Here is a 15,027-nt window from a genome sequence, read left to right on the forward strand (position 1 = left end):
GCCATCTGAGGACAACCGTGCTGGGGGCCAGACAGTATACGCACACCACGGGGAAAAAAAAAAAAACGTGTATGTGTCCCTAGACTGCTCCGCCAACCGCTGTTGTGTCGCAGAAAAGCGGACACCTTGCACACAAACCCTCCTGAGTTCAAATGAGCAGCGTCACTCTGAAATAACCGACTGTCGCCGCGACAAAATAGCGGCTTCACAACGGCGACTCGTTTTTCGGCTCCCGAGTGAGTAAACTAGCACCGCCAGTGGGTTAAAAACTGCACAGAGCTTTCTGTACTGTTATAGACAATCCAGGTGGCATGTACGTGACTGTCCGCGTAGTGGCAGCATCGCAGCTTCAAGCAAATACTGTATACAGTGCTGAAAACAAGAAGCCGGGGATGATGCGTCAAGCTACCTGAAAGGGTACACGACGATCGGAAGTTGGGCGTATTTTGTTTTTGAAAATAGCGGTTTATGCTAGGCAAATTTTTCAGTTTAAATCAACAGATATATAGAAATGTGTTTGATTTTAAGGAAAGCGCACTAATTATAATTTGGTATTTTTTCTACACTACATATCATACATACAGAAATACATTTTTAAAAACTATAGAAAATCAAATGCTGTCCACATGTTTGAATATGCTGAACGGTTATCTTAGCTTATGAGTGTGCGTTTTCCACAAGTTTAAAATATAACATAAAACTACTGTGTTAACAGTCTGGATATTGTAAAATAAGCTCATGTCTGCAGTGCAGTATATATGTGAGTAATCATACACACCATAAGAAATTACACTGGAGGTATAGGTCAATTAAATTCCACAGAATTTTGCTCCCTTACACAAAATGTTACCATAGTGGTCTATTTTTGTTCTACCACTTTTGGCTGCTCAATATAGGGGTTGCCACAGTGGATCATCTGCCTCCATCTCACCCTGTCCCTAACATCCTCCTCTGTCACAACAACACTCTCCATGTTCTCCAAGAACTTTGTCTGTTGTCTTCCTCATCTCCTCCTGCCTGGCAGCTCCATGTCCAAGATCCTTTGTCCAGTATATCCACTGTGCCTCCCCTGCACATGTCCAAGCCATGCCAGCTTTGCTTTGCATTTGTCTCCAAATCGCTCAACCTGAGCTGTCCTTATGGTGTACTCCTTTCTAGTCGTGTCCATCCTGGTCAGTCCCAGTGAAAATCTAGCGTATTCAGCTCGTGTCTTTTTCGTGTCACCATCTCCAAACTATATACCATAGCATCTCATAAAACTTCCCTTTCACTCTTGTTGCTATCTTTATCTCAAAATTATTCTTGACACTTCTCTCTGTCCATTCCAAACCGCCTGCACTCCTTTCTTTACCTCCCTTGTACACTGTACATTGCTTTGGATGGTTGATCTCAGGTATTTAACCTCATCTACCTTCACTTCACCTGCTTCTTGCAGCTTCACTGTTAGTGTTTCCACAAAGCAGTTTCCTTTTCATTCACAGACATGCATTCTGTTTTGTTTGTACTGACTTTCCATCTGCAGAGCATACCTCCACTTGTCCAGGCTCACTACAGATGATGTCATCTGGAAACGGAGACTCCTGCTTGACCTGTCCGTCGTTATCATTACAAACAAGAAAGGGCTCAGAGCTGATCTCTAATGTAATCCGACCCCCATCTTGACTCTATTTATCACACCTCATGGCAGCTCTGCACACCCTTGTTCCAGAAAACCATAACAGCCTAGTCGACAACCTTTATTTTGAAAGTTTTGCTACCGGAACTACTTTTGCCTTGCTCATTGGTGCTTGCTGAGAGAGAGAAAAGAAAGCAAAGGGATTCAGGCGGTTGAAATGGAGAGCGAAGGGACTGGGAGGGTGAGTGAAAATGTTCAAGAGACATGGCGTGGCAGCATGACACAATAAAGGGGACCTCGGTTCACCAAAAGGAGTCCTCGGAATAACAGAATCGGGGAGGCGGAGGACTCGATCTGACTGTCAGAGGATTTTCATCTCGCTTTGCTTTGGTCTTACCTCGTTTAACCCAATCAGTGGGCACACAACGTTTCAGCTGAGCAGTATCTGCAGAGAGAAGTCTGTGGCTAACAACCAAGTCTGACAGGATACAAGGTAAAGCACTTCTCTTTGCGAGCAATCACTCAGGAAGGTTGGTTTGTTTACAGCCGTGGTTATCGCCACACTAAAGTTGCATAGTGTTATAGCGCTGTTTAACGCTGGGTTGCTAATTCTATCAGTATTGTTAGCAAGAGTCTGCAAAACACTCAAACTGTTCCTGATCCTTGATTTATAATACCATTTAGTGGCGTAGCGACATGCATTATTAACCAGCTAAAACCGCTTAGAGTTGCTAGGCTAATGCTAGCCGTCCACCTAGCTCGTACATGGAAGAAGTGACAAAGTGGCACATGGGGCTATGCTGTGACCTACCTGTCAACCGCAGAGAATCTGCCCGGGCATGTCCTTTGGCACGGACGGCTTTCCCTTAAAGTGTGCGGCCAGTACCATGGCATCTAAGCTCATTTACTCTTCAAAAGAAAGCAATTCGAATCATCCACAATGCAGGTTATAGGGAACATACAAACTCACTATTTTTGCAGTCTGAAATATTGAAAATTGACGATATAGTGAAATTCCAAACAGCACAAATTCTATTCAAAGCAAAAAATAAAGAACTGCCAGGTAATATTCAGAGTATGTTTTTTTTTGAAAGAAGGAAGTTATAATTTAAGGGGTTTTTGTAACTTCAAAACAATGAAGGTACGTACTACAAGAAAAGGCTTTTGTGTTTCTGTTCAAGGAGTGAAACTATGGAACAAACTGAATATGGAATTAAAGCAATGTCCAAACATAAAACTGTTCAAAAAGAGTTATAAAAATATGATCTTCTCGATCTATAAAGAAAAGGAAAATATTTAAATTAAGTGAATGTCTCTATTTAAAAACAAACAAACAAAAAATTCATGATGTGATATTATAGTATATAGTATATCAGAAATCTGTTCACTATTTTTATTACAAATTATATCAGTAAGGAAGCTGACTAAATATTCACTGATAATTTATGGGACAGGGGTGGGATTAAATAAGTGTATACTTCTTCCCACTCCCTTTCAACATGTAAATTAATCAGAATGTTTTTTTGTAATTTGTATAGTATATTTTTTTTCTCTCATTTCTTTTCTAAATGTACTTGTATATTGTTCACATGTTGAAATAAATTACCAATCAATCAATCAATCAATCAATCAATCAATCAATTTAACATTGATTGGTTTAACTGTTGTTAATATCAGTCATCAACACTGGTTGCATTGTTCCTGCCATTTGGTTTGCACATGGGGAAGTTTTGTAAACAAGAGACATCACTCAGGAAGGACTGACTTTACTGTCACCTGGTGTTTAAAATAACTGCCACACCATCTGAGCAGCATTTATGACATTTAGGTTCATTTCAGATTGGATAAAAAGCTGTTATGCATCGCAAAGGTAATTTTCTTGTCCTCCTGGATTTAACCATAACCTGTGAAATTAAGTCAGCAGTTTTATTGTGTGCATTTATGATTAATAATAATAATAATAATATATTGGATTTATATAGCGCTTTTCAAGGCACCCAAAGCGCTTTACAATACCACTATTCATTCACTCTCACATTCACACACTGGTGGAGGCAAGCTACGGTTGTAGCCACAGCTGCCCTGGGGCAGACTGACAGAAGCGAGGCTGCCATATCGCGCCATCGGCCCCTCTGGCCAACACCAGTAGGCGGTAGGGTAAAGTGTCTTGCCCAAGGACACAACGACCAGGACAGAGAGCCCGGGGATCGAACCGGCGACCTTCCGGTTACAGATACGCTTCCCAACACAACTCAGTGATTGTGCATCTCTGAGTTGTTCTGTCTTTGTACTTAGGAATTGTCTCTCTTCTGCTTTCAGATACTCAGTATGAGTCGAGATGGTTGGATGAGGAAAAGAGCCAATGCCAGCGATGACAATGGTTGGGGCGAAAGGGTGAGTCTTATTTAACTCAGCTCGGTATGGAATGGAGCTGTGTGTAAGGATAGTCAGTTAAAAGGTATTACATGGTTTGTGCATTGTGTGCCTTCCAGCATTAATGGGGACACTAGGAACACCCCATCGCCCTCCCACACACTCATTATAACAGCTAAGAGCTGGATTTAGATCACTAGTTGTCTAATTGGTTAAGACTGGCATTCACATTTATGCTTTATAAGAAGAGTGACCTCTCCATATAGCAGTCCAATATACAGGCAAGGCAATAATGAAAACTCAAGTAGACAGCAATATATCATAATATCAGTATCTGTGCAGAATAACTGAGTGAGAAAACCTCCAGTGTATGTGTGTGTATATATGTGTGTGTGTATGTTTAGATATTGTGTGCAATATTATGACTGTATATAGATATCACATAAAATATTTTAAAATCTTCATATTTTTGCTGGTCATGTGCAAACCATAAAAATCTGGTTTGTTAATTGTTTCCTGTTTGTCTTTTTGTTTCTATAACTGCTCTAATTACTGCATGCAGGGCGGCTACATGGCCGCCAAAGTTTCTAAGCTGGACGAGCAGTTTAGACTTGACGCCCCCAGAGAAAAGCAAAAAGAAGGAGCGTGCTCCAGCATCTTCACCGGAGTGGCTATTTATGTCAACGGATACACAGGTAATGCTTTGTAAATATTTATGCAGATTATAAATTTGGTTTGCCTCATTTCTTCAGCTGCTCCAGCATGAAGACCATAAATTCTCTCAGATTTCTCTCTCAGAGGATTAACTGATGAAAACAGTCTCCTGAATGCTGTTTTCTTTCAGAAATTAAAAAAGTACGTACAGACTTCTTTGGCATTTTTCTCACACTGATTTATTAGTTTTTTTTGGTTTGATTTATAGTTTCATAAATCAGTTTTTGACTGTCTTGATTTTATAACTCAAGGTACTGTTTTTCCACTGTGATCAAATCACAGGTTAGTGTATGCTTGATGTAGTATTGTATTTTGCTTTCATAAAAGCTTCGTAGCTCAAAATCATCATATGAAAAATGATCAAGGGAAAAAATAACTTGGAAAAACTGAAATAAACATCAGGCTCATCACCTGATGACATCTGCAGCACACTGGAGACTCATCTCACAGGCAAAAGATGCCAAAGTGCAGTAGCTTGGGAGTTTTTATCCACACAGTGACTATGGCTGTGTTAAAATTGCTGGTTTTTGAGGCACTGGGAAATATGACAGTGATGTATCCTGATGAGCTGACAGCTGTCATGATGCGCATCAAGATGCTGTCTAAGGTGTTTTTTGCCTTTTAGTAAGTTGACATTGTCATTTTTGCCACACTTTCATATTTTTGGGAGCAGATCCCAGTGCAGATGAACTACGCAGACTGATGATGCTGCATGGGGGTCAGTTTCATGTCTACTATTCACGCTCCAAAACCACCCACATCATCGCCACTAACTTGCCTAACAGCAAAATTCAGGAGCTCAAAGGGGAGAAGGTCATCAGGCCAGAGTGGATCACTGACAGGTCTGTTCATTGCAAGATGATAATGTTTATATTTCATATTTTGTTGTACAGTATTAGCTGAAAACCTTGTTTATCTTGTCATTTGTTTAAAACAGTATCAAAGCTGGGCACCTCCTGCCATATCTACAGTACCAGCTGTATGGCAAACACAAAGGCCCGCTCTTCCCTGGCATGACTCTTCGTCAGACCTCAGAGATTCCTGGACCGAGCCATGGGGTGCTTCAATCAAGTACCCATCTAAAACTAAATCTGCCGCATTGCAAAATTAAACCCCCTGTTCTCAATCATAAGAAGTCTTTATGCAGCGCTCAGAGCACCCCCATCCCCGTCCACATCCCCAACCAATCCCGACCTCAACCTGAGTCCATTCAGCACAGCTCTCCAGCTCGCTTTGTTAACCCCGAACCGAGTCACTCTGCATCCGGCCACCTCATTACAGATCCCAGCCACAGAAGCCCTTTGCACACACACCTGCTGCTTAATCCAAACTCCACAAAGCACCCACACAAGTCTCCGCAGTCTGCTTCCCCACAGGAAGCAGAATTAAAAACGTGAGTATGTAAAGTAAGTAGTTACACTTAAAGTGGACCTCTTGTGCATTTTTCCTTATTCATTATTTAGCATCGAAACACTATATTTCAGACATTTGTTCTCCTTTCAGACCACTCTGATGTCATAGAGGTGGCCTATCCTTTATAATATGTTTGACACAAGGCTCCTGTTGTGCACACATTCGATGTTCAGATAGTCTTTTTCAGAATGAAGTTGGCTTAAAGGGAGATGTGTTAGCACAACTAATTTCAGATCGTGTAAGATAAATGAGGTTTCATTTGAATTGAGAATCAAGCAACTCTGGTAGACTCAAGTAACACAAATAAGGATCTGAAAATGTGAAAAATAGGTCCACTTTAGGTAATAGCTCAGTAAGTTCTGTAGATTTTTTTTTTTTAAACTAACTTTACATTTTAAGGTTTTGAACAGAAATCTTTAAAGAGCTTGAAGTTTTTTTTAAATGTCATTGATTAAAAACTCTTCATGTCCTTTTTATCACAGAAATAGAAACTTGCAGACCTCAGTGGATGTGAGCCATTCGAAAATGAATGAAATCCAAGAGTGTAGCAAAGAAGAACCTCATCTCGCTGGGGCCTCAGATGTGAAGGATGCCCCCTTGACCAATGGACACACTCACATTGTTAATGGTGCCTTAAATTCAGAGGACCTGTCCCCTGTTACAAATCAACCATTTTTGATCAACAGCCTGTCCAAATGCAGGGTTAGGAGTTCACCAGATAAACCTCAAAGTCCTTCTGTACAGTTCCAGGCCAAGCCTGACCCCTACGAGTTTCCCCAAAGCCCTCCAAAGCAATCTGACCAGTCCCTTGTCCTCGTGCAGCAATCCAGCTCACAAAGAGCCAATGAGAAAAGACTTAAGCCTCCACCACCAACCTATCAAGAGGCTATAAAAGCCACTGAAAGCCACCTCTTCCCAAAGCAGCTTCAAGCACCCCTTCAGGTCGATATGATTTCTGAAAAGACTCTTTCTCCTGCATCTCGCTCTCTTTCACATTCTCCAGTTCGACTAAACGGAAGTCACCACAACGCCTTTACATCTGACTCTGCCTCCCTCAGCACAAATAATGTAACATTCAAATCTGAACCTCCCATGGACGAGTCATCGTCATCATCATCCAAGTCTTCAGCACAGCTGCTAGAACATACGGGCAGTTTGATCTCCGAGTTCTACTCTCACTCACGTTTGCACCAGATCTCCACGTGGAGGAGTGGCTTTTCTGAGTACGTCAATGAACTGCACAGCAAACGAAAAGGAGCAGGGGGCGCCAGCCTTCCTGGGAAAGAGCGTTTGAGGAAATCTGCGGCCCAGCGATCTATAGACACTAAAGGTAGGAAAGGTAGGGTTGCTGTGTTTGTTTTCTGTACATTTCTGAGGGCTTCTTTTCTTTATGTTGCCTAAAGACTTTGGACCAGGGATAAAAGATGTGCCCTTGCCTGCTCCAGCTGGGGACCTTGGTTGTATGTCAGTCAAGGTCTAGATCCCCTATAAAGGGGAAAAAAAAGCTTAGCAGTATATCATGATTTATAATTCTACAATTACCATTTTTTTTTGCAGTTGTATGACTTATATGCTTGTATGCTAGAAAACCTGGTATATATTGAGTATAGCAGTGAATACCATTAATTGGTAGGCCGTCGACATCATTGAGGCACTGCATACATGCACCACAATTGTGCATTAATATTTTATTTAAATCTGAAAAACTGCCCATTGACAATATTTGTATGTATTTGTTGTGTGTCAGGTTCATCAGCCCAAGTCAGTGTTAAATCTTGTATCCTCCATGTGGACATGGACTGTTTCTTTGTGTCTGTGGGGATTCGAAATCGACCAGATCTTAAAGGCAAGCCACGTTTTTGTCTGTTTAAATGTGCTATCAGTAAATTTAAAAAAAAAAATATGGATGTAACACACTCGCTGCTCGTGTTTAAAATTGGTTCTTCCAGGTAAGCCTGTAGCTGTGACCAGTAATCGTGGACAGGGCAGAGGGCCTGTGAGACCAGGAGCTAACCCTCAGCTGGAGATGGAATACTACCAGAAAAAATACACACATCCACAAGCTGGTGAGATTGTCATAACAGTGGCTTTCACAGGCTTTTACATGTCCAGCCCTTCTGTAACTAAGCGTCCCCTCTCTGTTCACCTTTCAGAGAGCGCAGAGGATGAGATACACACAACTCCTTCACAAGAAAGCCCTGACTCTCGTACCAATGGAGTAGAGCAGGATGCTGTTGCTCTCTCAATGGCAGAGATTGCATCCTGCAGTTATGAGGCCAGGTAACCTATAAAAACAGATCAGGTCTGCCTTAGTTTCGTAACAATAAGAATATGAACATATATTCTTTCTTCCACAGGCAAGCGGGCGTAAGAAACGGCATGTTTTTTGGGAAAGCAAAACAGCTGTGCCCCGCACTGCAGTCTGTCCCATATGATTTTGAGGCCTATAAAGAGGTGGCCCTCAATATGTATGAGACTCTGGCCAGGTAGAAAAACAGCGCTATCTTTTACTCACACTAATTATGTTCTCCCTTAATTCTTAATATGCATAACTTATTCATGATTTTACTCTTTTCAGTTATACCCATGACATCGAGGCCCTCAGCTGCGATGAAGTGTTGATAGATGGCTCTGCACTGCTAGCTGAAGTGGGCGCCAGCCCTGAAGATCTAGCCAAAGCGGTCAGAGCAGACATCAAGGAGAAAACGGGATGCTGTGCTTCAGTGGGCATGGGTAATTTGTTTGCCTAGTTCGTACTGTAAAATAGATCAAGGCGGCCGCTGCATTTTACAAAGTCTGACTAATCTGGTCTCTTCAGGGTCCAACATCCTTTTGGCTCGGCTGGCGACTCGTAAGGCCAAACCTGACGGCCAGTATTTCCTAAAGTCTGAAGAAGTGGACGATTTTATCAGGGACCTCCCGGTGACAAGCTTGCCTGGTAGGTGTGCAGCACCACCTTCTGGACAATCCACTGATATCAATTCTGTGTGGTAAAATATTCAGTCAAATGATGGTGATGCTACTTTTTCAAGGTGTTGGGCCTGTTATGGGGAGAAAGCTGGCCCTCATGGGTGTGCGGTCCTGTGGTGACCTCCAACAAGTTTCTCTGTCTAAGCTGCAAAAGAAGTTTGGACCCCGTACTGGACAGACTCTGTTCCGCTTCTGTAGGGGTCTAGACGACCGGCCAGTCCGCTATGAAAAGGAAAGGAAATCTGTCTCTGCTGAGATGAACTACAACATCCGCTTTACTCGGGTTAGACCTGCTATTTGTCCTCCCTTCTGTGTCATGTGTTCTACTTCAACATGCCAGCTTTTTTTTTTTTTTTTTTTTTTCCCTTCTAATCCTCTTATGTATCATTTACCAGGTTGATGAGACGGAGTGTTTCCTCACTAATTTGTCCATGGAAGTGCAAAAACGTTTACAAGAAGCAGGTCTGCGGGGTCGAAGAGTCACTCTGAAAGTCATGGTTCGCAAAATTGGAGCGCCACTTGAACCTGCTAAATACGGTGGCCATGGCATATGTGATCATTTAGCCAAGTAAGAAAGAGATCGTTATTCTGTCCTTGTGTGTTACAACTAAATCTTCATATTTTCTCCTCTGTTGTTTATCCTTACCACTGTTTCTTTGTAAGCTTATCTTTATCTGTCTCCCTTTTCATCAGGACCGTGATGCTCGCTCAGTCCACTGACAGTGGTCAGCTAATCGCTGCTGCAGTCATCAAGCTGTTCCATGCCATGAAGGTAGAGGTGCAAGACTTGAGAGGAGTTGGCATTCAGGTTCAGCTTCTTGAGGGACATCAGTCTGCAACACAGGACTGCCGAGGCCTGCGAGGACGCTCCATCAAAGAGATGCTGTTAGGCCAGGCATCGAGTGCCAGATCTAATAACCGAGGTGCGTTCGGTGTTTTTTGGTTCCGCTTGTCTTCATTGCTGTCTGTAAAAATCACTTACGTCTTGTAATATTATTACAGATGCTGCAGACGCGCTTCAGGAGAAGACTACTTCCTCTACAACAGTCCCAACAGCAAACTCCGCGCCATATCCTTTGTCACCTGCTGAGCCAGTACCCGGAACAAGCAAGGAACAACCAGCGTGCAGACAAACTCCAAAGCATTCTCGGACACGTCTCAACTTCAGTATCGAAGTCCCCTCCCCTTCACAGGTCAGGACTGGAGTGAAATGTCTGACTGGTAAAACAAAACCTAAACGGTAACATGCCTCTAACTGTCTCCTAATTTTGTCCAAGGTGGATCGTTCTGTGTTGGAGGCCCTGCCTGCAGAGCTGAGAGAACAAGTGGAGCAGTCGTGGACCAGGAGAGATGGGAGGCCAAATAACTGCCATTCCCCTGTTCTGCAGCTTTCCCCTCTCATTTCTCATCCAGCCTCTCCCCCTCGTCCTCCCCTTGCAACCGTACCTGCACTGAATTATCCACCTGTAGGAACGTTGGTCCTGCAGATTCCAAACCAGCCAGAAAGTCCAGGAATTGTACTGGAACTGCCCAACTTCTCACAGGTGTGTATGCTATAGATTTTTTTTTTTTTTTTGGTGATGGTTTGCCGGTGGTTTAATTTTACAGTCTAAAGTAGAGAGAAAATCAGGAAAAATTGGAAACTGTAGTTTCTGTTGTACTCCATTCCACAGAAACATGTAGTGCCTTGCTGGCTTGTAGCAATTTTGCTTATTGGAGCCTTTAAACAGCACAAAGCGCTTTTCTCTACTGGAAATGTGCCATGAACACATGAGTTGTGACTGAAGCAGATGGTCCCACAAGTTAAAGAAAACAAAAGCTGGTTTCATTGTTGGTAGTAAGTGAGCTTCCCATCTGTCTGACTGCAGGTCGATCCAGATGTGTTTGCTGCCCTTCCCAAAGAATTACAGGAGGAGCTGAAGGCTGCCTACAGCCGCGCAACCGGTATCCACCCTCAGGTGAAAATGTGTAAGTCAGCAGATGAATTTCCTGAAGGAGTGCTTTTCCTTTTGATTGGTTGTTTTTACTTTTTATTTTTTTAACCCTGATTATATTATTTGATTTTATTTTGTTTCTTGTTTGTTTTTTGTTTTTTTGCCCTTCTGGTTTCTCTGCAGTGGAGCAGAAGAATCCACTGCTGCAGCTAAAACAGTCTGGGGCCGGAATCGGCAGTGGTCGTGTAAAGCTTCGCTACAAGAGAAAAAACGCAGTCAGTCCTCTTAAAAAAGGAGCTTCTCCACTCAAGAAGCGTCCAACAACAAACAGCCCAGCCAAAAGCCTGCCACCTACTGGAAAATCACAGGAACCAATAAACAATCGAAAGGCAAGTTTGTCCTCTGCTCTATGCATATGATGCTGCCAACACGTGAAAACATGTGATTTAGTTGACTTATCTTTAAAAATTGCAACTTCTTTTCATTCCCAGACTGAAAATGGTCCCTCAACATCAGTTTCGAAACCAGAGATCCCACCAGCTGTGGTTAAATTGGCTGCTCGTCCTCCTCCAGCACTGGCAGGAGCCTGTGACTTGACAGACATTAAAACACTACTACGGGAATGGGTTACCACCATAACAGGTACACAGATGTGTTATGATGGCGTTTCCTGTGGTGCTGTTGTTGTTGTTGATTTTTATGGGTTTCCAAAAGTGCATCTTTATCTATTTATTTTTTGTTTATTTTTTTAGAACCCATGGAGGAGGACATCTTGCAGGTGGTGAAATATTGCACTGACTTAATTGAGGACAAAGATTTGGAGAAGTTGGATTTGACTATGAAATACATGAAAAGGTTAGTTCTGTGGAGTTAAGATTCCTCAATTTAACTGTCTTCCTCTTTCTTTGTTTTCAAGGTTTCACTTGCTTGTTACGCTTGAGCTTCGTTTTTTTGTTTTTGTTTTTCCCTGCAGGCTCATGCAGCAGTCAGTGGAGTCTGTTTGGAGTATGGCTTTTGACTTCATCTTAGACAACGTGCAGGTGGTTTTGCAGCAGACTTACGGCAGCACTCTGAAGATAGCATGAAGAAAGACGGGGTGCTCTCCCTCGCTACATGCGATCGTTGTAAACAACACTTTTTTGATTTGTTAATTTCACAATACAAATCATGATGTCTAAATTCTGACTTATGAAAGATACAAATAATGGCTACACTTTTATGAGAAAGAGCCATGACAGTATTTTGAAGTATTTTGGACAAAGCGGTTGTTTTTATCACAGAACAATGATGATAGTAGCAGCTTTTTGGAAACTCACTTTCATTCACTCTTATTTTCCTACGACTCATTTTCATATGCAAGATTTTATTAAGGGCAAAAAAAGCATTAAGGGTATCTGTTTTTTGTAGCACTGCAAAACTTTCAGCTGGTATTAGATCGCATACTCCTGTGGTGACCTGAGCATTGGTGCTGTAGATCTGCTCCAGAGATCTGTTTCCAGAGACAGTTCAGGGTCATTTTGGGTTAGAGAGTCACAGAGAGTCAGATCTGGAGACGGCTTTCTGGCTCGATACCAACGAAGGCTGCTGTTAGATCTCTGAGTCGTAGCTGGACTCTGAGACAAACAATAACATCCGTTCCATCCAGGCCTGATTTCGAAATGTATTTTTTGTTTTCATTTTGGGTTTTTCCCCGTCTTGAGCGTTAGAATCTGGTATGTTAAATTTTCCTCGCTTGGATACGTGATCATGTTAAAACAAAAAGTATATTTCAGCAGTTTTACAAACCGCTTACCTTGTAGCATTCTTTATACATAAGACATTTTCAGAAATGATTGGAGAATTTTTTGGGGGGGTTTTCCCCATCATTGTTTTATCGGTGCTCTTTGCCACTAGCACTTATCTGTGAAGCATCTACTGCTGCGTGCAGCAGTGTTGCTTTTTCTTTTTTTTTTTTCTCTTGTTTCTCGTTTCTTTCCAAAAAAAGAAGTGCCAAACGCTGTTATTATACTGTGTAAATAATGTTTTAAAGATCTTTGTCTAAAGTTTTAAAAGAAAAAAAACATGTATGTAGAAAAATTACCTCTTGTATTGTTTACCGGTAGTGGATTCTTAGTAACTGTCTCTAAATTGTAACTCTTTAAATGTTTCTAAATGTTCCAACATGGAAGTCAGAAGCTGGCCAAAGCACTTGAGGTGAGGTTAACTGTTGATTCTCAGTAGCACTCTGATATAGGAGGATGTCGACAGGGGTCATGGCAATCAATGAGTAGCCTATGCATTTCTATTTTTTCTCACATAACAATGAGATGTCCCTTCAAGACCACGTAACATTAAATAAAGCATTTAGTGTTTATGCTGAATGTGCATAGGAAGAGGCGATCTGATTTTTAACTCTGTCACCCACAGTGTCTGATTCACACCCTCGAGACACTTTGTACAGCTTGCAGCTGTGTCGCAGTATTTGTGTGAGGTTTGACTTTAACAGCAGATGCAGCTGCTTGACTTGTGATCGCACCATGGAGGATAATTTGCTTGCAGTTAAAATGCGTGTTTTAAAAGATAATTCTGATATGCAAACCAAATCAATCGGTCATCTTTTGAAACTTGTTGAAATGAATGTAATTTAGAATGTGTGATTCACTTTCAAGACGTTGCCTCTCTTCACCTCTCACGTGTTTCCCGAGGGGAATGGCCAGAAGTTAAAATAAAAATAATAATAATAAATTGGCCTGTCTTGTCTAATCTGGCTCGTGCCTGAAGACCTGAAGCTGTGAAACTTGTTTGTAAGTTTTCTAAACCTTGGTAATAAACTGTAAATTCTGTATTCATTTATTTGTCTTTGCCTTTCTATAAACTGGCCTTCAAAAGGACTTTCAGCTGATAAAATATGGTTATGAAAATTATCTTCAGTGTGTCTGTTGTGTTATTCCCAGGTCTGACAGTGATGAGCATATAAATATGCTAGACATGTCTGTTAGAGATGTATATTATTTTGATGCCAAAAAACATTGAATTTAATAACTTATTTTGTATTGTTTAAATGGGATAAAGTTGACAAGCCACACCATTTTTTTTGGGGGGGGGGTCTAGAGAAGGCATATGATAGGATGGCAGGAGAGGAACTGTGGTACCTCACTAAAGAGTAAGTGGTAAAGAAGTATGTGAAGGTGGTGCAGGACAGTGAGACAGTGGTGAGGTGTGCAGCAGGAGTCAAATCAAATCAAAATTTATTTATATAGCACATATTAAAAACAACAGTGTTGACCATAGTGCTTCACAGTCAATAAAAACATGAGACAGTTAAAACAAACAATAGAAGAGGACAACAAACAATAGGTAACAACGCAACAAGCTAAAACAGCCAACTAGACAGAATCAAAAGCCAAAGTAAAAAAATAAGTTTTAAGACGTAATTTAAAAGACTGGATAGACTCGGCAGTGCGAATATGAACGGGGAGGTTATTCCAGAGTCTGGGTGCCACGGATGCAAAGGCCCGGTCGCCTCTCGACTTCATTCGAGTCCTAGGTTGTGCTAGGAGCCTATGGTTGGATGATCTAAGTGCCCTGTTGGGATTGTATGAATGGAGTAAATCAGAAAGATAACTGGGCGCTAAATTATTCAAAATATTAAAAGTGAACAAAAGAATTTTAAAATCTATACGATATTTAACAGGGAGCCAATGTAATTTGGCTAAAATTGGAGTTATGTGTTCATGAATTCTCGTACCTGTTAAAAGACGCGCAGCTGCATTTTGAATTAACTGGAGCCGGTGTTGTGCCAAAGTAGTTACCCCCGTCAAAAATTGTTTCCCCACGGGGGTAACTACTTTGGCACAACACCGGCAAAGAGAGGAGTGTTGGAGGCCCGAGTAGAGGGAGTTACAGTAGTCCAATCTGGATGTAATAAATGCGTGGATAAGCTTTTCAAGATCTTTTAAAGGAAGGAACGGCTTTGCTTTGGAAATCTGACGCAACTGGTAAAAGCTGTTTTTTACCACAGTGGACACC

General features: G+C 41.7%; 1 protein-coding gene across 5 annotated transcripts; it reads left to right on the plus strand.

Moving 5' to 3' along the window:
* Positions 1 to 2: 2 nt before the first annotated feature.
* On the plus strand, positions 3 to 13,847 carry rev1 (REV1 DNA directed polymerase). Of its 5 annotated transcripts, none has more exons than XM_085383757.1 (23): positions 3 to 236; positions 1,523 to 2,108; positions 3,935 to 4,009; positions 4,551 to 4,683; positions 5,376 to 5,544; positions 5,640 to 6,095; positions 6,598 to 7,454; positions 7,863 to 7,961; positions 8,065 to 8,181; positions 8,269 to 8,395; positions 8,473 to 8,601; positions 8,694 to 8,848; positions 8,934 to 9,053; positions 9,148 to 9,368; positions 9,481 to 9,653; positions 9,779 to 10,008; positions 10,088 to 10,278; positions 10,363 to 10,629; positions 10,954 to 11,053; positions 11,203 to 11,408; positions 11,511 to 11,661; positions 11,772 to 11,874; positions 11,993 to 13,847. In XM_085383757.1, the coding sequence occupies exons 3-23, from the start codon at positions 3,944 to 3,946 to the stop codon at positions 12,102 to 12,104; spliced, it is 4,182 nt and encodes a 1,393-aa protein (XP_085239883.1). In that variant the 5' UTR covers positions 3 to 236; positions 1,523 to 2,108; positions 3,935 to 3,943; the 3' UTR covers positions 12,105 to 13,847. The 5 variants fall into 5 exon arrangements, with proteins under 5 accessions (XP_085239883.1, XP_085239886.1, XP_085239885.1 ...); XM_085383760.1 differs by having other exon boundaries at positions 6,598 to 7,445; XM_085383759.1 differs by lacking the exon at positions 1,523 to 2,108.
* Positions 13,848 to 15,027: the final 1,180 nt, after the last annotated feature.

This window comes from Rhamphochromis longiceps, linkage group LG16 (genome assembly GCF_057381845.1).
Source record: "Rhamphochromis longiceps isolate RC_006_pf linkage group LG16, R_longiceps_female_GT1.1, whole genome shotgun sequence".
Lineage (NCBI taxonomy): Eukaryota > Metazoa > Chordata > Actinopteri > Cichliformes > Cichlidae > Rhamphochromis > Rhamphochromis longiceps.